Source organism: Anabrus simplex, chromosome 10, assembly GCF_040414725.1.
Source record: "Anabrus simplex isolate iqAnaSimp1 chromosome 10, ASM4041472v1, whole genome shotgun sequence".
NCBI lineage: Eukaryota > Metazoa > Arthropoda > Insecta > Orthoptera > Tettigoniidae > Anabrus > Anabrus simplex.
The window spans coordinates 48864786-48887737 of NC_090274.1; the positions used below are offsets into that span (position 1 = coordinate 48864786).

The following is a 22952-nucleotide window of genomic DNA, read 5'->3' on the forward strand; positions in this document are numbered from 1 at the left end:
TACGACTGTTTCGCCCGACGATAACTATAACTCTATATATTTTTTAAAATATTCATACATTTTTGTCGACATTTCGCTTGACACTTGAGTTTACTGAACAGGGCGTAGAGCGCATGCGCTGGGTTACTGATTTTCCGTGAGTGGATCAGAGACCTTGACAGGAAACAAGTGCGAAGCTAGTGCGTTGAGGGCAGGTTCGATGCTATCCTTACCTAATTGGTCAAATAGTTGTATCATAATGAAAATCTGAACTCTGATCGCTGGAGAACCTGTATCATAATCAAACTTGAACTATGATGAGCATCATTAAGATTCCGTTTTCTGGCATATAATATTTATCGTCGAGCATAAAATTATTAAAGAAACAATGGATCGCAGGGGGCTTGGACAGCGAATTTTCTTGGTAGAGTACAATTTTTTTTGCAAAGGATAATAAATTAAAAAACACTACGTTCATTATAATTTGGTTTACGTCGCACCGACATAAACATTTTTTCCTAGTTGTTAACAATGCTGTACAAACAAGGACAACATTCATCTTACATTTCATAATTTGAATTAGTGCTTCCATTCGGGAGATAGTTGGTTCGTACCCCACTGTCGGCAGACCTGAAGATGGTTTTCCGTGGTTTCCCATTTTCACACCAGCTTTAAATAAGGCCAAGGCCGGTTCCTGTCCTCTCCCTGCCCTTTCCTATTGCATCGTCGCCATAAGACCTGTCTGTGTCGGTGCGACGTAAAACAAGTTGTAAAAAATGTATACTGTGCGTTCACTTGAAGATTTCCCACCTTGAATAAATTTAACGATTCTAATTTCAGTTTTAGGATTAGTTTTATAAATAAGTAGGCCTAAATAACACGTCAATTTAGGAGTGATACGTAAAATTCAAACAGTGATGGTTATTTCCCCTTGTATTCTTCCTCAGTAAGAAACAAAAATCCAAAATAAAACCATTAAATGCTTTTCTAAGTAAGACGTTCTCAAATGAACGTACGGTACACTAGAGAAATAAAAAATCAATTGATTGCAAGCGAAATATTTTCGTTCACATGTACCCTAGCAGTAGTATTGTTGCAGAGTTTGTGCTTACAAAGCTGGATTCATTAGCCTTCTAAGAACCCATAATTGATGACCTTGGTGCATTTGGAAGACATCAGTATGCTTGTCATCTATTGAATGCCGATGATGATGATTATTATTATTAAGATTATTTCCATTCCTATCACTTCACTATCCCATCATCACCGTAAGACCTATCTGTGTCGGAGCGACGTTAATCAACTTGTAAAAGATCATCATCATTTGTGATAATTGTTGTTCATGCTTGAGCAAATTAACCTTACACTGATAGTGTAAGAATATCAAGACAATATTGATGGCAGAGAAAAAATTGTTCTTTTTAAAGTTGAAGAGAGACACCTCGAAATATCTAAACCGGTGAACCACAGGGCTCTGTATTAGGTCCTATTCTCTTTTTGATATTTTTAACATTGCTTGTCCCTCGACGAATTTTGTAAGTGTCCATCCAAATACATTTCAAGTTAAGAGGACGCAATATTCATCAGAACGCCCATCTACCATTTTAAGCTCAAATCGGTGCTTGGGAGAGTAAAGTCAAATTAGAATAACTCGGGTAGGCGACGAGATACCACGTTGAGACAAGCTCTGCACATGTCCATACTGTTGAAATAAAATTATGCGAGCCCCTGCCAGTAAAATACATTCAATTACGATTTCCCCTCTCCAATATGTGTGTGCATTGATACGAATGACAAAATATTTTCCATTTTAAGGCACCGCTAACAAAATTCCCAACATACTCTGCTCATTATCTTGCCAACTCTCATTACCCCAACTGGTATATTTCCCATTATGCCTCAGAGGTGAACTCTTTACTAATTGCTTCGAATTTTTTTAATTGCGCGTTTCATTTTTTTCCCAAACAACTCATCGAAATAGCTGCATAATAAAATGCAGATCGGAATCTGAATTGAATCAGATTATTGGAAAATTGAAAATAATAATACCGCTTACCCCAAAGTTAATGTCAGTTTTAAAGCTGAAAGCTCCTTTAATTATAATTTATTACCTGCTCCCTACGTTGGGAATGGAATTCTGTGTCTTGGATGAAAACTGAGGTAACGTTTGGCAGTGGATTAACCTAAGATCCATCTTTCTCTAAAAGAAAAATCAAAACAAGGTCCACTGGCATTAGATATTTATTCATATTTGAACATACAAGCTATAGTATCGGAACTTACATACAATATATTCGTCTGACAGGGAGTGATAGCCGAGTGCCTGGATGTCATTATGCGTGATTCCCACTTCCTCAAGGTCTCTATCCACTTCAATGGACCAAGCTCATTTGTTTCTTTTTTCTGCTGAAAGAAGGTAATGGTGCGGTTGGTTAGTCTTGCTGGGTGCATTCGTGTCACATGCCCAGAAAAGGTAATTCTTTTTTTTTCCTGATGGTATCGGTTGTATTCTCTACGTGGGTGTATCGTTCGTCGTTATACCGTCTTCTGTATTATTATTATTTTAATGAATTTATGTCTCAATAACTACTATTTTTTACGGTTTTCGGAGACAACGAGGTACCGGGATTTTGTCCCGCAAGGGTTCCTTTAACATGCCGGTAAATCCATAGACACAAGGCTGAAGAATCGAAATACCTTCAAATACCACCGGGCTGAGCAGGGATCAAACCCACCAACCTGAGCTGAGCAGGCCAACGCTCTACCGCCTGAATTACCCAGCCAGGCTATCCGTTGATTGATACTATTTTTAATCAATGTTACAACCTTAATTTAGTAACCAAATAGCGTCCGTGTTTTAAGGGTGAACACTTAGGTATTTGTTTTTCTTGTCTCCAGGGTACGGTTCCCGTGTACCGGTCTAGAGAGCGCGGAGATTGAAGTGCTCCTCCAGCTGAATGTTAGCACGTACAACCCGCTACACAACGAGACGTCTCTTAACTTCAGAAGAAACAAGATCTGCCTCAAAGGTAAGTCGATCAATCTAAAACTTAGTCTGGAACAGCTTCCAGTTGATATATTTGTCTGCAGTTTCCTCAGCATATTATATATCTGTACTGTTTAAATCTCTCAGTTAATTGACGATCTTATCTTCCTCAGACACAACTTTTTGTATTTCAGTTCATATGTATTATAATTTTCTATGTAATTCTGAAAAATAGTTATTTTTTGAACAAGTGACATGAAAAATCCAAAATATCATCCACATAGTTACCATTTTAATAGGTTGAGTGTGTTATCGTATAATATTTGATATTACTGTTATATATAGTATTTACTGCAAAGATATACTACATAGTCAGTAGCGGTAACTCCAAACTACTCGGCTTTGTATGGAATAAAATATACAAAATAGGCGAGCTAAGTGATAGCCAGCCACGTTTCCTAGAACGTGATGTGATTACGTATTGCACTTCTTGAGGTCCCTTGATCATTTCTACAGCTAAATACGACATCAAAATCGATGTGCATAATTCTGGACGGTGGTTAGGTAGAACATCAGATGTGAAATCCGAATGTTGTCGGATCTTGCCGCTCCTCTGACTGGCAGATCAGTTTTCCTCTGTACCTAATATCTTTTTTGCCTGTACTATACTCAACCCTATTCAATGTGCAATAGGGTCGTGAAAGCTGCAAAAACTTACGCATATTTGAGAAAGTTCTGATTTTATGATAATGAAGGAAGAAATATCTGAAAGGAAGGAATGATTTCTCGTAAAAGATTAAATTAATAATGTAATGTATTTAATATTAATGCAATTGCTACAGATTTTATCTCGATCTATCTTTCATATGAGATCGTCAACATGCGGGAAGTTAGCGACGTGGAGTTTAACATTTAAACATTCACAGCTGCTACCATCCACAGCCAAGATCAACCCCACTGAGATCGTCTACCCTGAAACGAATCGAATTCCAGAGCAAAGAATGTCTCCGTAAAAACTCTAAACTGAAACGATTTTCTCAGAAATACATAGAACATGTAGTTTTCTATCATTATCTCTAAACTATTCATAAGTTTGAAATAGAATGAAGTTATTATTCCAAATTTAAATCAAATACACTGACTGACAGAGCAAATGCAACACCAAGAAGGAGTGGTTCGAAAGGGATGAAAGTTGGGGAAAAAACAGAGACGGCACGGACGAATAATTGATGTTTATTTCAAACCGATATGCAGGTTACACAATGCGCACGGCATCGACTCAGTAGGATGTAGGACCACCGCGAGCGGCGATGCACGCAGAAACACGTCGAGGTACAGAGTCAATAAGAGTGCGGATGGTGTCCTGAGGGATGGTTCTCCATTCTCTGTCAACCATTTGCCACAGTTGGTCGTCCGTACGAGGCTGGGGCAGAGTTTGCAAACGGCGTCCAATGAGATCCCACACGTGTTCGATTGGTGAGAGATCCGGAGAGTACGCTGGCCACGGAAGCATCTGTACACCTCGTAGAGCCTGTTGGGAGATGCGAGCAGTGTGTGGGCGGGAATTATCCTGTTGAAACAGAGCATTGGGCAGCTCCTGAAGGTACGGGAGTGCCACCGGCCGCAGCACATGCTGCATGTAGCGGTGGGCATTTAACGTGCCTTGAATACGCACTAGAGGTGACGTGGAATCATACGCAATAGCGCCCCAAACCATGATGCCGCGTTGTCTAGCGGTAGGGCGCTCCACAGTTACTGCCGGATTTGACCTTTCTCCACGCCGACGCCACACTCGTCTGCGGTGACTATCACTGACAGAACAGAAGCGTGACTCATCAGAGAACACGACGTTCCGCCATTCCCTCATCCAAGTCGCTCTAGCCCGGCACCATGCCAAGCGTGCACGTCTATGCTGTGGAGTCAATGGTAGTCTTCTGAGCGGACGCCGGGAGTGCAGGCCTCCTTCAACCAATCGACGGGAAATTGTTCTGGTCGATATTGGAACAGCCAGGGTGTCTTGCACATGCTGAAGAATGGCGGTTGACGTGGCGTGCGGGGCTGCCACCGCTTGGCGGCGGATGCGCCGATCCTCGCGTGCTGACGTCACTCGGGCTGCGCCTGGACCCCTCGCACGTGCCACATGTCCCTGCGCCAACCATCTTCGCCACAGGCGCTGCACCGTGGACACATCCCTATGGGTATCGGCTGCGATTTGACGAAGCGACCAACCTGCCCTTCTCAGCCCGATCACCATACCCCTCGTAAAGTCGTCTGTCTGCTGGAAATGCCTCCGTTGACGGCGGCCTGGCATTCTTAGCTATACACGTGTCCTGTGGCACACGACAACACGTTCTACAATGACTGTCGGCTGAGAAATCACGGTACGAAGTGGGCCATTCGCCAACGCCGTGTCCCATTTATCGTTCGCTACGTGCGCAGCACAGCGGCGCATTTCACATCATGAGCATACCTCAGTGACGTCAGTCTACCCTGCAATTGGTATAAAGTTCTGACCACTCCTTCTTGGTGTTGCATTTGCTCTGTCAGTCAGTGTAAGACAACAGGTTTGGAAACACAATATTCTCACTACCGCAGAAGGCCCTGACTTCAACACCATACTAAAGTGTTTATACAAATATTTCAATTTTGTAATAGGTGTTAACTCGAGAACTTCGCTTGATTGTGAATGGTAGAGGAAAGGCGTCGATGTTTGCTGTACGTCGCTTAAAACTAAATAGCAATAAATCATCAACCATAAAATCAAAGAATAATTGTTACTATTTCTCCAATGCCGCTCGTTAAAAAAGTTTGGCAATCATAATGACACATGCAAATCCATTGTCAGCTGTTCTCAGATTATTCATATAATATGTCCACTGTAGTATGTATCAGTCATTTTCTTCTCATTCTTCTCTTCTCTTTTTCTTACTTTTATCCGTTCTGTTATAAACTGAGGTAGTTTCCAGATTCTCGTCGCGAGAAGCATCTCATTTTTGATCACATTTTGTGAATAATTTCTTGGTTTGTTGTTCGTGATGACCAGGATATTTTCGACATACATCGATCTACATCTCAAATGATTCCACTAACTCTTAGATTGGAATAGTTTTTTTCATGTTTCAAGCTTAATTCACGTGAAACTTTTCTTGCTTATTCAATGCCAGTCCTGAATTTTACATTCAGATTTAATCTATGATCTGTACAGCGGCAAAGGCAGTTAAATCTATTTGTTCGTCCAAGGATTTTGCCACTGATGTCAAGATATGTAAGTTTTATGAATATTCTCCGGTGCAGATGTATCTTGAGACTCAAACGATTCTAATGTTTCCTTTCCACACATTCCTTCCTTATCGTTCTGTTTTAGCCTCTATTCATAAACCGATGTTAGTGTGGATGTTTCTGCAAGTTGTAAAAAAGTAAAGGGAACATAGGTTTCCATTCCCTTGACCAGAGAAGCGTGCTTTTTAAAGACACGGCCTAGCAGCCCTGTGGGGATCCATCCTTTATGAATGGAATGCGCCCTTCTGCTACGTTACAACCGAGAAATTTCCTCCGCCATTTCCGTGTAATCATTTCCATTGCGCTGGAGAGCAAGTCTGCGGATAAGCTCTATTCAAATTACTGTTAATGGGAAGGCATAAGGAAGAGCTTGAAGTGCTGGGGAGAGCCTGAACATGTAGGAGGTATGATATTACCGTCAGATTACACGAGATTACAGACAAGCAGACTGATTGATGGCTACACGATACAACTTCTCTTAATGCTCATGTTACGAGGAAGACATAGATCAGTCACATTCAGAATAGATAACTAGATCGTATCGCAGAGTATTTATTTTCACAAAGCTATCCAATTTCTTTCATTAGTCAGAAAAGAAATGGTGCTAGATCTAGGATAAATAATTTTTATGGGGCCAAACTTAAATTCGAAAGCAGCATTATATTCAAATTGCCATATTTGCATTCACGTTGTCAGAATATTTAAACGAATTACTCAAATAGTTCTAAACAATCCATTTCCTTTTAAAGTTTAAAAAATGTCTTAACAGAAAAAGTAGGCGTCGCTATATTACGAAAATCGTAAAATTAAGCAATTTCCTCAATGGTGTCAAACTCTGAAGGGCTAAAGGTTCCAGAATGGATAGCTCTATCAAACTTGGAAGAAAGCACATTTCGAAAACTACTTCTGGCCTAAATGCAGTTCTGGAAAAACGGCCTAAAGTCTTTTGTTTCTTTACTTGTATTTTTTATTCATATCCTAGCCAAATTAACGTATTTACCTAATTCTTTCTTTAATCTATTCCTTGGTTCAATGCCCTCGGGAGTTTCTTGAATTTTTTGAAAAATGTCCACACCGAATGTAGTTATAAGGGCTTATGTGAAACTCTGCATTGACTCACATTAACGCTCGTAGTGGTGCTTAAGTGAAACAATGCATTGCCTCACATTAGCGCTGGTAGTGGTGCGTATGTGAAAATCTGCATTGCCTGACATTAGCGCTCGTAGTGGTGCGTATGTGAAACTCTGCATTGCCTGAAATTAGCGCTCGTAGTGGTGCTTAAGTGAAACTCTGCATTGCTTCACATTAGCGCTCGTAGTGGTGCGTATGTGAAACTCTGCATTGCCTCACATTAGCGCTCGTAGTGGTGCTTAAGTGAGACAATGCATTGCCTCACATTAGCGCTCGTAGTGGTGTGTATGTGAAACTCTGCATTGACTCACATTAGCGCTCGTAGTGGTGCGTATGTGAAACTCTGCATTGCCTCACATTAGCGCTCGTAGTGGTGCGTATGTGAAACTCTGCATTGCCTGACATTAGCGCTCGTAGTGGTGCGTATGTGAAACTGTGCATTGCCTCACATTAGCGCTCGTAGTGGTGCGTATGTGAAACTCTGCATTGCCTCACATTAGCGCTCGTAGTGGTGCTTAAGTGAAACAATGCATTGCTTCACATTAGCGCTCGTAGTGGTGCTTAAGTGAAACAATGCATTGCCTCACATTAGCGATCGTAGTGGTGCTTAAGGGAAAAAATGCATTGCCTCACATTAGCGCTCGTAGTGGTGCTTAAGTGAAACAATGCATTGCTTCACATTAGCGCTCGTAGTGGTGCTTAAGTGAAACAATGCATTGCTTCATATTAGCGCTCGTAGTGGTGCTTAAGTGAAACAATGCATTGCCTCACATTAGCGCTCGTAGTGGCAGAAAAAGGTAAACTGCTAATCTAATCCACCGGATAACGATGATTAAGAAAAATTATTTTATTTTTATTTTTATTTTTAATTTTTTTTTTTTTTTTTTTGCTAGTTGCTTTACTTCGCACAGACACAGATAGGTCTTATGGCGACGATGGGATAGTACAGGGATAGGAGTGGGAAGGAAGCGACCGTGGCCTTAATTAAGGTACAGCCCCAGCATTTTCCTGGTGTGAAAATGAGAAACCACGGAAAACAATCTTCAGGGCTGCCGACAGTGGGATTCGAACCTACTATCTCCCGAATACTGGATACTGGCTGCACTTAAGCGACTGCAGCTATCGAGCTCGGTAATTATTTTAATTTTTAGGAATAAATAAAGAATATGTTCTCATACAACATTATATGTTATTTACCTAAAATGCGTTGCTCATATCCCTAGGATGTTTTCATCATTGAGTTGTTTCTCTGACGGTCTAGAATGGATTCTTATTTAAAAATAAGGAAACGGTATGACTATGCTGTACTATAAATATGTAGGCTGCAATAATATTAACTAACAAAATTCAGTCATAATAATTTCGTGTGGCTATTTCTAGCCGGTTGCAGCCCTTGTAAGGCAGACCCTCCGATGAGGGTGGGCAGCATCTGCCATGTGTAGCTAACTGCGTGTTATTGTGGTGGAGGATAGCGTTATGTGTGGTGTGTGAGTTGCAGCGATGTTGATGACAACACATACACCCAGCCCCCGGGCCATTGGATTTAACCAATGAAGGTTAAAATCCCCGACCCGGCCGTGAATCGAACCCGGGACCCTCTGAACCAAAGGCCAGTACGCTGACCATTCAGCCAACGAGTCGCAAATTCAGTAAAGAAAAGATAGCCCCACTATTTTGTGTTCACGCAGTACTAAATGAAGTAATTAAGGACTGCAAAGAAATGGGTGACCTGTTCATTTTAAGAAAATGTTTAGGAGTTTACTCAAGGCTCGAAAGAATCATTCAAAATAAGTGAGTACAAACATTTGACTTTCAAAATAGAGGAACCAGGGTATGCTGCAGCTAAGGAGTTCATTGATTGTCTGCTTAATGAAAGCTTTAGAGTGTTTGGAGGAGGAAATCTAAACCTTCCTTCGCAAAATACATATGGTGGAAAAATTCCCATCGAGTAAAAGTATTGAATTTAGTGTCCTTCCTGGGAGGTGAACTCGTCAACAATGTTATTTGGTTCTCACATAAAATGTTATATTTTCTGTTTCTCAATTGTCCGACTCCATGGCAAAACGGTTAGCGTGCTGGCCTTCGGGCTAGAAGGGGTCCCGGGTTCGATTAATGGCTGTCTCAGGCATTTCAACTTTCATTGATTAATTCTGATGGCTTGGACGTTGTGTGTGTGTTTTTAATCATTTATTAACAGCATGCTCCATTACAGAAAGTAATACTTCATGCTTGTATATACACAATGCCAGTACTAATTAATACCCTATATACACTTATTTACACATGACTTTTTTCAATATTATACTTAACCGCTATGTCTTCGTAAGATGTCAAAATTTATTTTATTTACAAATTTATAAAAACTCACCATAGTCACGGCCCCTACATTAAAAATGCGCAGGTCGCCTATGATCCTTCTCCAGAGGGCCATACATCTTTATTATTATTATTATTATTATTGTTATTATTATTATTATTATTATTATTATTATTATTATTATTATTAACAAAACGCTGACCAGTGGCAGAGATATGGAGGGAGTGCAACGAAGGGCCCCTTCAAATTTTTAACACCAAAAAATTATTTTTAAAAATAATGTAATCTTAAAATAATGCCACGTAGCCTGATATACAATAATATTGATATATATTTTAAAGGGTGAGATTAAAAGGGAAAAGATTCCACTCGCAGTAGTTTCCGGTACACTAAACAAAACTGTATTACTACAAAACTATTACTCAGTTTGGAAAACGTACAGCTACATATTTGTTTGTACCGCGTATTAGCCAGCACACTGTAATATATGTTACCAAGTAATATAAATATTCTGCATCCTGGCTGAATTTAAAGTCAGTGGAGTCTTTGCCTTCTTTATCTCACTAGGTTTGGAAATACGAATAGTCTACAACAATTTAATCTAGTTTAGAAATATAATTTTTAATCAATAATATCATTACTTTTTACACCCACCAACATTTTGTAAATTATTTGTAACATAAAACAATATGTTTTAAGTAGGCTATACCGTTTATTTCACACAAAGAATGCCCAGTAACACTGGTCCCTGGTCTCTTGGTGGACAAGTTAAAATGTTCTCATAAAACTGTTTGTTCGTGACATCATCTAGTTTTTTACTCGATGGGAACTTTTCCACCATATGTATTTTGCGAAGGAAGGTTTAGATTTCCTCCTCCAAACAGTCTAAAGCTTTCATTAAGCAGCCCGTCAATGACCTCCTTAGCTGCAGCATACCCTGGTTCATCTATTTTGAAAGTCAAATATTTGTACTTATTTATTTTGAATGATTCCTTCGAGCCTTCAGTAAACTCCTAGACATCTTTTTAAAATGAGCAGGCCGCTTTTTGCTTTGTAGTCCTTAATTACTTAATTTAGTACTGTGTGAACACAAAATAGAGGGGCTACCTTTAATTGCCTCTATGATAATTTTATTATATTTTCCTACCGCTACAAAAGTAAATTGGATACACACTGAGTTTGAAACTCACTCTGAACTTCGACCTCCAATAGCGTCATAGAAACTTGTTCATTCTTTTCCTTTCCAGTTTTTGATGCGACTGTGTATAAGCTACAGAATGGCTTTCTGAATTTAATTTGACCAAAAAGTATAATATTCTCCTTTTTAATCTCACCCATTCGTTTATGTTTATTAGCTTTTAACATACTTTATCATTAGTATAACTGAAACATGACAACTGAACTAAACGTCGTTCGCTCTTAGTTATTAACAGATCCTGGATGTTTAGGCGGTAATAGGTTAAAATTCAAACAAATTTGGTTAGAAGGAAGTGTCATGCAACCCGCTAGTCCATAATGTAGCAAGGGTAATATAAATTCTTGGGGTCATCATATAGGCTTTTGGGCTTATGCCGTGTCAAGAAAATAAGGTGAAATTCTTTACATTTCGCAGACAAACGACCAGGCAAAACTCATAGAAGGAAGAAGTGGAGGGAATTGCATACCTGCCTTACATTCACAATACCAGAGATCGAATTGCCAAGGCACTCCGCAAACACAATATAGAACCGTATTTTGTACCGTCACTAAAATTGCTCACAGTCTGAGTAAAACAAATGAAAAATTGTCCCCTCTCTTACAGCCTGGGGTATACGAAATTCCCTGTAATTACGGCAAGATATACATTGGCCAAACATGCCGGTCGTTTGGTACTAATATCAAGGATCATGAACGAAATATTCGTCTCAACCAGCCAGACAAATCAGCAATAGCTGAGCACACTCTATCGGCGGGTCATGATGTCATGTTTCAAGATGCTCGAACTCACCCGCACTAGACACTACTGGTCCAGGATTATATGGGAAGCTGCGGAAATACGTAGAAATCCTAACAATTTCAACAGGAATTCTGGCCATCAATTAAGTATTACGTGTTTGCCAGCCATTAAGGATTTACGTAGGTAGTTCCCTTCCCTGTCCCTTCACTGTTCTTACTTCATTTCGGTGTTTTCCAAATTCTTACGTTCCTCATCGCCAGTTGTTTCATTCCAGGCTTGTATCTATGTCACACTTTCATATGTGTGTACTCCTATTGTTATGTGACTCCCTCTCAGACTGATTCTGATGGTTTCGTCAGCTTCCGCGTCGAACGCTAGCGCTGTACCGCGTCCGGTGAGCCATCTGGTAACGAATGAACGTACCACTTCCACTTATATTATAACGTCTAAATTTAAACCTTATGTTTGAGAAGCCTTTCTCGTGTACAGTCGAGATTTTCTTCTGATAGCAACGCTCTCTGCGAAACGTTAAGAATTTCACCTTATTTTCTTGACAGGGCATAAGCCCAAAAGCCTATATCATGTCTATAAGTACGGGCCGTGAAATCATCAATGGCAATTCTTGGGGTTCTGATAGACCGTACCCCTAATGTTTATCCAAATCTCATTGTATAACCGTTGTGCAGGTTAGAATATACTTCTGTAAGTTTGTATTCTAACCAGGGTGCGGATTTATAGGTACTGAAGATGCTTAAAATAAGCAGGAAAAAAGGCACTAAAAGTTCGATAAATAAGCACGTAGAAAGGCACTAAAAAGGCAATTTTTGCTTGATAAACTAAATTCTGGAAGCGTCCTTGCACATCTGAAAGATGACGCCTATTCATATTTGCGCACTAGTTGACGAAGAGTGTGGTAATAGCGCCAATATGACCTTGCAAAGCAAGTTTGCTTTAAATACGCGCTATAAAGCTCGTGAGTCATCGTTCGGTATCGACGTTGTGAGATAGGTGTGAATCAAACCTGCCTTTATAGATATGAAGAAGGCAGTATCAGCAACTTACTGGATTGAATGCGGCCGTGTGATAGGGCTACGAGAAGGTGGATGTTCTTTCAGCGATAATGTAAAATGATTTGACTGGAATGTATCCATAGTGCATAAATGGTGGCATCAATGGTCACGGAAGGCACTGTCTCAGGAAGACCAGGGTCTGGCCGCACACGAGCACTACAGAGAGGGAAGACCGCCGTATCCACCGCATAGTTTGATGGATCGCACTGCGTCCGCATCAGTCATTAAAGCTTATTTTGGCACCAGAGAGACACAGCGAACAGCTCCGAGCAACACGTCCTGTGACTCTGCCACTAACTCCGAATCACTGCCATCTGCTCTTTCAGTGAGAGCCTTTTCTATCTTGGTACTAGCGATGGCCGTAGGTATGTAAGAAGGAGGAGAGATCATCGCTTGCAACCAAGCTGCCCGAGGTGTCAACACACTGGAGCTACACCGGGAGTTTAGGTCCGGGAAGCGATTTCCATTGATTGCAGGAGCACTCTCATCGTTATCCCAAGAATCTTGACAGTGGATTTGTACGTGAGACTGGTGACTAAACCGGTCGTGCTGCCGTTCATTCGTAGTGTTCATGGAGGTGTTTTCCAACAGAATACATCTCTTCTTCATAGCGCTGGTGTCACCCAACATGCTCTACAGAATGTCGACCATTTGCCTTGGCCTGCGATATCACGAGACCTTTCGCCAATTAAACACGTGTGGGACATCACGGGACGACAAACCGAGCGTCATCTAATACCAGCGTTAACCGTCGCCAAGTGCAACAGGCGTGGAACTCCATCCCATAAAATGACATACGGCACCTGTACGACACAATACATACAAATTTGCATATTTGCTTTCAAAATCGTGGCGACTACAGCGGTTATTACTTGTTGATGATGCTTGTTGTTTAAAGGGGCCTAACATCGAAGGCCATCGGCTCCACAGCGGTTATTAATTTACCACAATGCCACATGTCTTCTCGCGCATAGTTAAACATGTGACCTGGAAACTTTAATCAAATGATTATGTTATCTAGACAATTACATAGCTCTTGGTGTTGAGATTTCATTTTCCGCCAGTGTAGTTTGATAATTAAAAATGAAGTCTAATGAGTTGCTGTTAATAGAGAAACATAAAATACTATACGCTCATTCTTTTTCTCTTTCTAAAAAGCTTTGAGTGACCTTACATACGAGAGAAATGTTACACAAGAAACAAACATTCTTCAGAAAGAACCACAGCACAGTGAGAAGATACAAACAGTAGCTAGCAGTGAAGAAAGATAAGACAGGAGCTTTGTTAACGTTGAAGGTTCGAGATTCAGAAAATGGTTTCCTTAGAAGATGCTGAAGTATCCACCATTGTTCTCCCCCTCTAAGACGACTTAGCGAAGTACGCGGGAAGTCCAAGATGACGACAAATACTCGCTCCTAATGGCCACTCTGTCGTGAAGTGCGGCTGCAATTAACGGTGTTTGCTCTAGTGATGGAGGGAGTGATCCTCTTCCAATATGTTGTCCTCCGCCACCTAATAACACTCGCAGTGTTGAACTGGTCGCACATTATTTTGTTGTATGTTGCCAACACATCACATCACTATATCGCGGATTTTAGACAAATACCTATTTATCTCCTTTAATAGTTAGTTGAAAATGATTCTAGACCTCGGATTTTTAGGAATTGATAGGTTAGAATGCAAACTGATTTGGTTACACGGGATTGTCGTGCAATCCGCCCTTCAATAATGTAGGAAGGGTAACATAAATTCTAGGAGTATTATAGGCCGTACCCCTAATATATATGCAACTCTCATAGCGTAACCGTTGTAAAGGGTAGGGTATACTTGTTATTCCCTTAAGTAAGTTGAAATTTTAACCTATCAGTACCTAAAAATACGGACTCTAATGATTACATACTACATGTTGTACCTGACTTCGTTCGGTCTAACGACCGTAACTCTCCAAATTCTCTGAAGACACTCGTCTTATAACACCACCCATATATTTTCAAATTATATTGTACAGATTTCAAAATGATAAGTCACGGGGTCAAATGGAAATAAAGTAGGAATGATCTAACACAGACAAGAAAAATCAGAAGACACTCAGGCGATGAACTTCTTGTATTTTCCGGCCTTGTACAGTATATAGCTACCCACAAACGTTATGTAGACAGGTGTATTGAAATTCCTCTTCCAATAAACGAATATTTGCCCCGATTTGTCTTGTTGAGTTCCAACTTTATCTTCATATTGTGATGTTACTTACTTTTGAAAACACCACTCATAGGTCTAATTCGTCTACTGATGTCATTCCATGCCAATTCTCCACTGACAGTTCGGAACATACCACTTAATTGAGCAGCTCGTCTCCTTTCCTTCCAAGTCTTCCACAATACGTTGTGTAAAATACTCCGCAATTTACACTGCGTAACATAATTTTTCAATATCTGAAGTATTTCGAATACACATTTACTTTGATTATTTATTACTGTTAAAATTGGAATGCACTACACTATATAAATGATCTAAAGCAATAGAGATGGCTCTGTCATAAAATATGGACGTATAAAAAACAATTCTATTGTATCATGTGTTAACCATAAGTCTTAATAGAAGGTATATACGAACATTTTTGTATTTAGTGCTTTAATACTCGTCAGGAAGTCGTAAAATTTAAGAAATGAGATTTCCACTTCCGGAGGTGCATATGGCCCTGAGGTTCACTCAGCCTACACCAAAAATGAGTTCCAGGTTAATTCGTGTGGTCAAAGGCGGCCGGACGTAGAGCTAACCACTCTACCTCATCACGTGCCGAGGTTAACAATGGTGGAAGCCTTTACCTTCCACTCCTCCAAGGGCCTTCATGGCCTGTTCGGAGGTGACTTTGCTTTTGCTTGGCTATGCTTGCCTTAATACTATTAGATTTTTTAAGAATATTACATATTTCGCTGATATATTGTGCCCTACTGGACTCTGAAGTTCCGGCCAGGCGAAAGCCGGTCTCGAACCCAGAGTACAGTAGTGAAAGAACTCTCACAGACGTGAGCTGGTGCACGTAGTCTTACCTGAACATATTCCTCTTCACTCAGCCGGATAAGCGTTCTTCTCAGGGATAACATGGGGATAACGGGGCAACAAAAGATAAACACGAGGATATGTGACTAATCAGGTAAGAATCGGCTAAATTAAAAATAAAATAAAATATCTAACAGAAAACATCGCTGCATTCAAAGTTTAACAAATAGGGATATATTACATAAAATTAAATTATTTACAAATGAAAGAGCTTTCATTATGATAGGGTAAATAACGCTGAGCCGATGACAACCAGTTCACTGCCTTCACGAAAACAGCTGTTCTGTAACAAGCATGTTACAATAGTGTAAGTAACGAACTCAAGAAAAACGGATATCTGCTGAAATACACATCAAACAGTGTTTCCCATAAAATTTACAATGCCTCGTACCATCGAACCCCGGTGTAAACAAATATCACCACAAAATGTACAGTGACCTGACTCGGTCACGAACCCTAGTCCCATGACGAGTAAGGCGTATAAGATACATATGCAAACAATATAAAAAGGATACAACCAACATATACACGGGTGTCAATATCAAACGGGCCAGTGTTAAAAATTAACGTAGAACAAATAAGACATAAAAAAGATCTCTCCCTGCTTTCAAAACATCAAGGTCCTCCTCCCCTTCGCACCCTTGACAAGCTGCAGACGGCAAAAACCAATTCTCAAGCCTGTGACGTCAAGCTCAACGACCTTCACCCTCCACCACTTCACTAGCGACAGTCCCCATAATTTATGAGCTCATCTGGGCGGCAGGCTAAAAATCTCGCCTTTCAAAAGAAACACCTCACGTAATCTGCAGCTAAAACGTACTCTTTAAAATACACCTGGGCGATTTGCCCTCGTCTCAATATCACCAGCAGTATCGCAAATCTTACTTCCGCCTCTCACGGGCTCAACCTTGGTGCTACAAAAACACTAATCATTAAGCGATCGTCACATGGCCATACTAGGCATCTCCAATACATCCAATATACTCTCAACTGTGCTGGGCTCTCTCATATCAATCGCAAATCTTACTTCTGCCTCTCACGGGCTCATATCTCTCAAATATTCGGACTCGCTCGCTTTATCAGTGAAGCTGGGTGAATTGCGGGTTCCATGCCGGTCTCAACTATACGTATCTACGTCTGCAGAAACAAATGCCTAAATGCGATGTAATAAAAAATGCCTGTCTGTTAGACAAACCTTCTATGACCAAAGGAGTTCGATCAGACCCGTAAAAATCACACGTACGTTAAAATAATACAATCGAAATGAAATATAAACACGCTAACAAGGAATCTACAAAATATCATCTACTTTTATGTGCGGGGTTCGAGCTTGAGGCCTAGCTCTTAATTACAAGGAAAATTTTCCTACATAACTAATCTGTTGACTGACGGCCCCCCATATTCCTATCTAAATTTAAATGACATGCTTGAAACAGAATTGGAAAGCTCTGACCTTATGTTATCGATGCCATAACGGAGCGGCCCTCCCTGTGGACCACTGAATTTACCACATCATGATAGACTGCAGCGCTGGCATCAGATACTGTTGACCACTTGGAGACTTTCTTTCTTGTGTGGCGCCTTCGTCCAGCTCCCTCTGTAGTTGGAAGGTGTCCCCTTCGACGTCGCGCTGATCAGGTGCTCCCAACGTTCCTGGATCGATGCCCGTTGTCGTGTTGGCTTCAGCTCCTGGTTGTGGCTTCCTTGCAATGTTGATGTCAAACACTCGTTCTGACTTGATGCTGGGGTAACTGAAAACAAATTCATATATTACAGACTGTCCAAACTCGATGCCTGTTTCCACTACTATCGTGTCTCACACGTCACATTGACCAAGTCTCGTTCAGAGTTTTAAACCTGGTACACAGATTCTTCACTACTTTAGGTCACTGTTATTTTATCCCTTCACTCGGACAACATGTCGTTTTGAATTACATTCCTGAGCCCATTTTAATTCTAGCAGTTCGTCAGTCCTACCTTGACCTCACAGAAATATGAAGCTACTAGTTCATTAGTCTCTTACAAGCAGTACCTCATCTCCCCATAGCATATTCTCACAGGTAAAATCTTAAATTCAGCTGAATATTCAAGTTGATTACTTACTTCCTCGCAGATATAGCAGTACTAGTAGTATGTGCAGCTCGAAGACAAAGCGTTGTTCTCAATACCAACACGCAGTACGACGACTCGTTCAAGCGGTCTCCTTGTCCAAGAATGAGACTGATATGCCAGGCGGCCTTATTTTATAATCCCGTATAGCGTCATCACGCCGCTTGATCACGTGCAAGATATGCGCGCCCGCGAAGTTTTCCCGCACAATGTACATCATGAGCTCTACTTAACGAATGCATTTATGAATGCAGCCCTAATGCATATCAAAATAAAGCAGAAATTATGCAGGTTGCAATTCTTGTCCCAAATCCAATGCAACTCTTCCGTAACCAAAGATATTAATTTAATTCTCTCTTCCCTCCTAATATACGTTTAGAAGGGATCTGGGAAGCGTCCCCAATCTTCATCAAGAGGCTTGGCTTGGGACATAACTCCCTTTAATGAGTTTCTGGAGATTTCTCATCATGACGCTCTAGCTCACTTCACACAAGAACGCTTCTTCTGGACTCCTATATGAAATATACAGTAAGACAATGGCTTCGTGGGTGGCCTTGTGTGATTCCAATATCCAATACTAAAATTAATACAATTGTCCCATGAACAGTATGGTTCATAGCCCCCCGTGAACGACAAAATAAAATTTTGTCAAGAATTTTATTTTCCTAAATGTCGAAATCATCTTCTCGTTGTAATCATTTATGCTGTCCATTTTCAAAACTTCATGGCACGGGACTATTTTCAGCTACAAACATAATAGCCTCCCTATCCTTCCTAACTTGGTAATATGCATCAAGCAGGGCTAGAAATCTCCGGTGGTTACTCTCGCAGTCTTGACACTCCGTTTCTTCGCGCTGCTCAGATAGCTGTTTATGGTTTCCTGGAGACATCATATTTACTTCTTCTTCTTCTTCTTCTTCATCACTGGGTACCTCTGGTTGTTCTTTTTCGCCGTCATGTTCGTCCTCTTCCGGAATGACAACCTCCTCTCCTGCAATATCTTCGGTGTCTTCCTCCCCAAGTTCTTCTTCCTCTTCTTCGCCTCCTTCTTCTTCTTCTTCTTCTTGATTGTCTAATTGGTATTGGCCTGGTCTAAAAAAGGGCTTAAGATTTGCTGAGTTAAAGACCTTAGTCACCGTAGCGTCCAAGCTTTGTACCTTGTATGAGTTATTTTCATAACTATGAATTATTCTATACGGTCCAGTATATAGCTCAGCAAACTTATGGTAGTATCGCTCTGTCGGGTTGGAGACAGTGGGTGTCTTAACTAAAACCAACTCGCCCACTTGTAGAGGTCTATGATACCTCTTGTTCCTTGTTCTTCGCAGCCGTTTCTCAGCCTGTGCTTTTAAGTGTTCCGCCACATTACTAACACATATCTCTCGAGCTAGTTGAGGATCCCTGCTAATTTCATCTTAAATTCTTTTCATTCTTCATAATATTCAATTAATATAATTCACAAAAATAAATTTATATCTACTGGTTCTACTATAATTTTACTATTTCCTATACTATTTATATACAGTTGTCATCCTCTTCATATGGCTATCCTACTTGTCATTCTCACCAAAATTGGGTGCATTTGGGTTCAGACTCTTCTGCCTGGCTGCGTTGTGAAATTCTTGGTAAGCCAAGCTCGTAGCTCCAGGAGAGTTGGCAGCACTGTGAGTTCGGATTGCTTCCTGCCATGTGTTACGTGTTGATACATCCCCCGATTCTCTCACTCTTGAGTGGTAGGCGCCCTCTTGTCTCTCACCATTTCTCGGGCGCAGTGAACTCTCCCTAGGCCTGTTATATCTCGCTCGGTTCCCATTCCACCGCTGGCTGTTACTTCTTGGGTTGTACCGATCATCGTCTCGTCTCCAGTACGGCCGGTCGTTCCTCCGCTGTTCAAATGCATTCCTTCGGCGTTCCTGTCCTCTCCATCGGTCCGGTTCCTCCTGCCATGTGCTCCATCTTCGAGGTCGCCAGTTCGTATCTCCTCTGGGTTTAGGATTTTCTTCATCTCGTTCCCTCAGGGTAGGCGTTTGAGTGCCGGAATTTTGACACTCCTTGTGGCTTCATTCTCCCATCTGCTCTTCCGCCTGGACATTTACATTATGGACGGTCTCTATGGCCCGTATACGTGGCTGATGCAGTGCAGACGTCTGGTCCCATAGCCTAAGCATTTCTTCCGCAGCCACCGCCGTCGTAACATTTGCCGCGATTAGGGCTCTCTGTACCTCTACAGGCAGCTGTCTGATAATGGTCGTGACGATTTCCATTTCTTCGGGCTGATGATCTAGCTCTTGCAAACGTAAATATTGGGAAATAAAGAACTCGCTTAGTCTTGTGGGAGTACTATTCGCATATCTACGAGCGTAGAGCTCCATTCTAAGCGCCAGCTGATGCCCCTGATTCCAGAATTTATTCAGGAATGCGCGTTTAAACTCATCATAATTCTTAAATGATTGCCCAAACGCCTTGAACCAGGCTCCAGCAATCCCTCCAAGATACTTTTCTGCCGTGCGTAGTCTGCGCTCTGGTGGTATCTGGCCTTCGTCCATGTATGTCTCTAACTCTTTAAGGAATGAACGGGGCGTGACCTCTCCATTTCCCTCGAATTTCTTAGGTTTCTCCTCGGGTGCCCTAATCCAATGATAACCCGGGAAAACACTGTCCTGACTGAATAGGGTTGAATTTCCTATTCTTGGCTTAGCCCTAAATGATTCTCCTAGTATCTCATGTCCCTCATCCTGACTTTCATTCAGGCTGTCATCTCCACACTGGCGTTCTATCGGGCTGTGAGTCCTACTCAGCTTCCGCTTCTTTACTCCGTTTTCTTCCTCAATTTTGAATTGGTCCAACTTATCACGCATATTCTCCATTTCATGTTCTAACCCTTGTATTCGCTTCTCAGTTATCCGTTGTTCCTGCTCTCGGCACTTCTTCAAACCCTGGACCTCTGCGCTGACTTCCTTCCTAGTCTGTTGTAAACCCAGTTCTAGTCCAGCAATTTTAGCCTTATTTTTCTCGGTCGTCCTTTCATATTTGTCTTCCACTTCTTGAGTCCTAGCCTCTAGTTTTTCTTCTATTCTTACTAGTTCTTCTTGAGTATGGTCCATACGGACTACTACTGCCACCAGGTTTTCTCTAAATGTACCTAGTTCGGACTGGGTCTCCTTACCTTTTTCTTCCATACGCTGTTCTATTCCCTCGATACTGTTCTTTACGTCCCGAATTTGCTTCTCTACCATTCTGTGCGATTCTTCAACCTGTTGACTCAACTTCTCGGTCGTGGTGACACAGCACAGCCGTACATTCTCTATTTTCGTATCTAATTCTGCTATGGTTTCCCTAGTCGCTTCATTTTCAGAGGCCAATTGCTCCAAACGAATGCTAGTGTGTTCCTTTAGCTCAGTTATTTGGTTAGCTACCCGTGTTTCGGTGAGTACCAACTGTTTGGTCACCTTTTCTTCGCACTCCGCGAATTTTTCCGTAAGTTGTTCGGTTAAGTGTACTTTAAGTTCTTTTTTCTGATCCGAGTTCCTAATTTCCTGTTCTTTAAATTTTGCACTGACTTGTTCGTTCAAATGTTCACCGTTCTGAACCAGTAGCTCACTATTCCTATCCGTTTGTCCTTTAATAGCTCCTACATCCTCTCTAAGCGTAGTCTGTTGTCCTTTAATAATTCCTACATCCTCTCTAAGCGTAGTCTGTTGTCCTTTAATAATTCCTACATCCTCTCTAAGCGTCCCAAGCTGTTCATTTAATAGCTCCTTTAGCTGATATCTCAGGTGCCTCAGCACCTCACCCATGTCTACCGACATTCACGATTCACTCGTTATAAGGTCCGGCGGAAAAAACCGCTCCGTATGTCATCGATTAAATTTCAACTACTATCAATTTCCCTCAACTCTAATTTATCAAAATGTCCCTAACGACTAAACTCTCGAACTTCCAAAGCCTAAGTTGGCTACCTCAATACAACATCATGTCATTCAAACATAGGGTAAACGTCAGCACAACACTATGATACAAAATATATACAACACAGACACAAAATCCTCCAACAAATGTCATAAACAGCAAAAAATTACAACATGCAAAAATCACAGCTATACGATTATACACCTGTGAAACACAACACCCTGCACGTCAAATCCCCGCACGAATATCATCCATCACTCCATGGTAACCACAAAATCAGCACAGCCTCGCTAATCAACATCCACTGCAATATCCATATTCTAATAGTACGACCAAGGGACAAATCAATCATGAAATAGCTCTCTGAACTGGCAGTCATTCACCCTCACAAGTATCAACCAAATACTCCGAATACAACACAAAGCTAACAGTACAGATCAAAGACCAAACTTGGTATATCTGCACTACACATACTTGAATGCAGCTGTCATAACATATGCCTGAAACCAAGCCTTGCACGACCTTTATTTACCGAAATATCAGGTCCTGCTTTTATAGACACAAGCTATGACCTATAGCCCTATTCTATGGGGAAAATCAGCAAAATACAACTTGGCTGTGTGAGCTCGTTTACACAAATATCAAGCACCACCTGACGGCATAATAAAACAAGCTGTATGACCCTCATTACTGCAATATCGGGTCCTCAGTTAGCCACACCAAGTTCACAATGTTGACAATGGCGCTATGGTCCCTTTTACTGAAATATCGGGCCATTCGTTACCCGTCGTCATTAATACTCTGGCGCTATGGTTAGCCCTCATTTACGGAAATGTCGAGCCCCACAGTTGGCTTGCGCCATTAATACTATGTGCCCTACTGGACTCTGAAGTTCCGGCCAGGCGAAAGCCGGTCTCGAACCCAGAGTACAGTAGTGAAAGAACTCTCACAGACGTGAGCTGGTGCACGTAGTCTTACCTGAACATATTCCTCTTCACTCAGCCGGATAAGCGTTCTTCTCAGGGATAACATGGGGATAACGGGGCAACAAAAGATAAACACGAGGATATGTGACTAATCAGGTAAGAATCGGCTAAATTAAAAATAAAATAAAATATCTAACAGAAAACATCGCTGCATTCAAAGTTTAACAAATAGGGATTTATTACATAAAAT

The 22952-nt window shown here is 41.2% G+C and overlaps 1 protein-coding gene across 1 annotated transcript in view; it reads left to right on the plus strand.

Annotated features, from left to right (window-relative positions):
- The window catches only part of Drl-2 (Derailed 2), a 942221-nt gene that overhangs the window by 661236 nt on the left and 258033 nt on the right, over positions 1 to 22952 (plus strand). The window contains exon 6 of the mRNA XM_068229325.1: positions 2878 to 3008. Within this exon, the coding sequence (XP_068085426.1) occupies positions 2878 to 3008 (131 nt within the window). The remainder of the gene's footprint in view (positions 1 to 2877; positions 3009 to 22952) is intronic.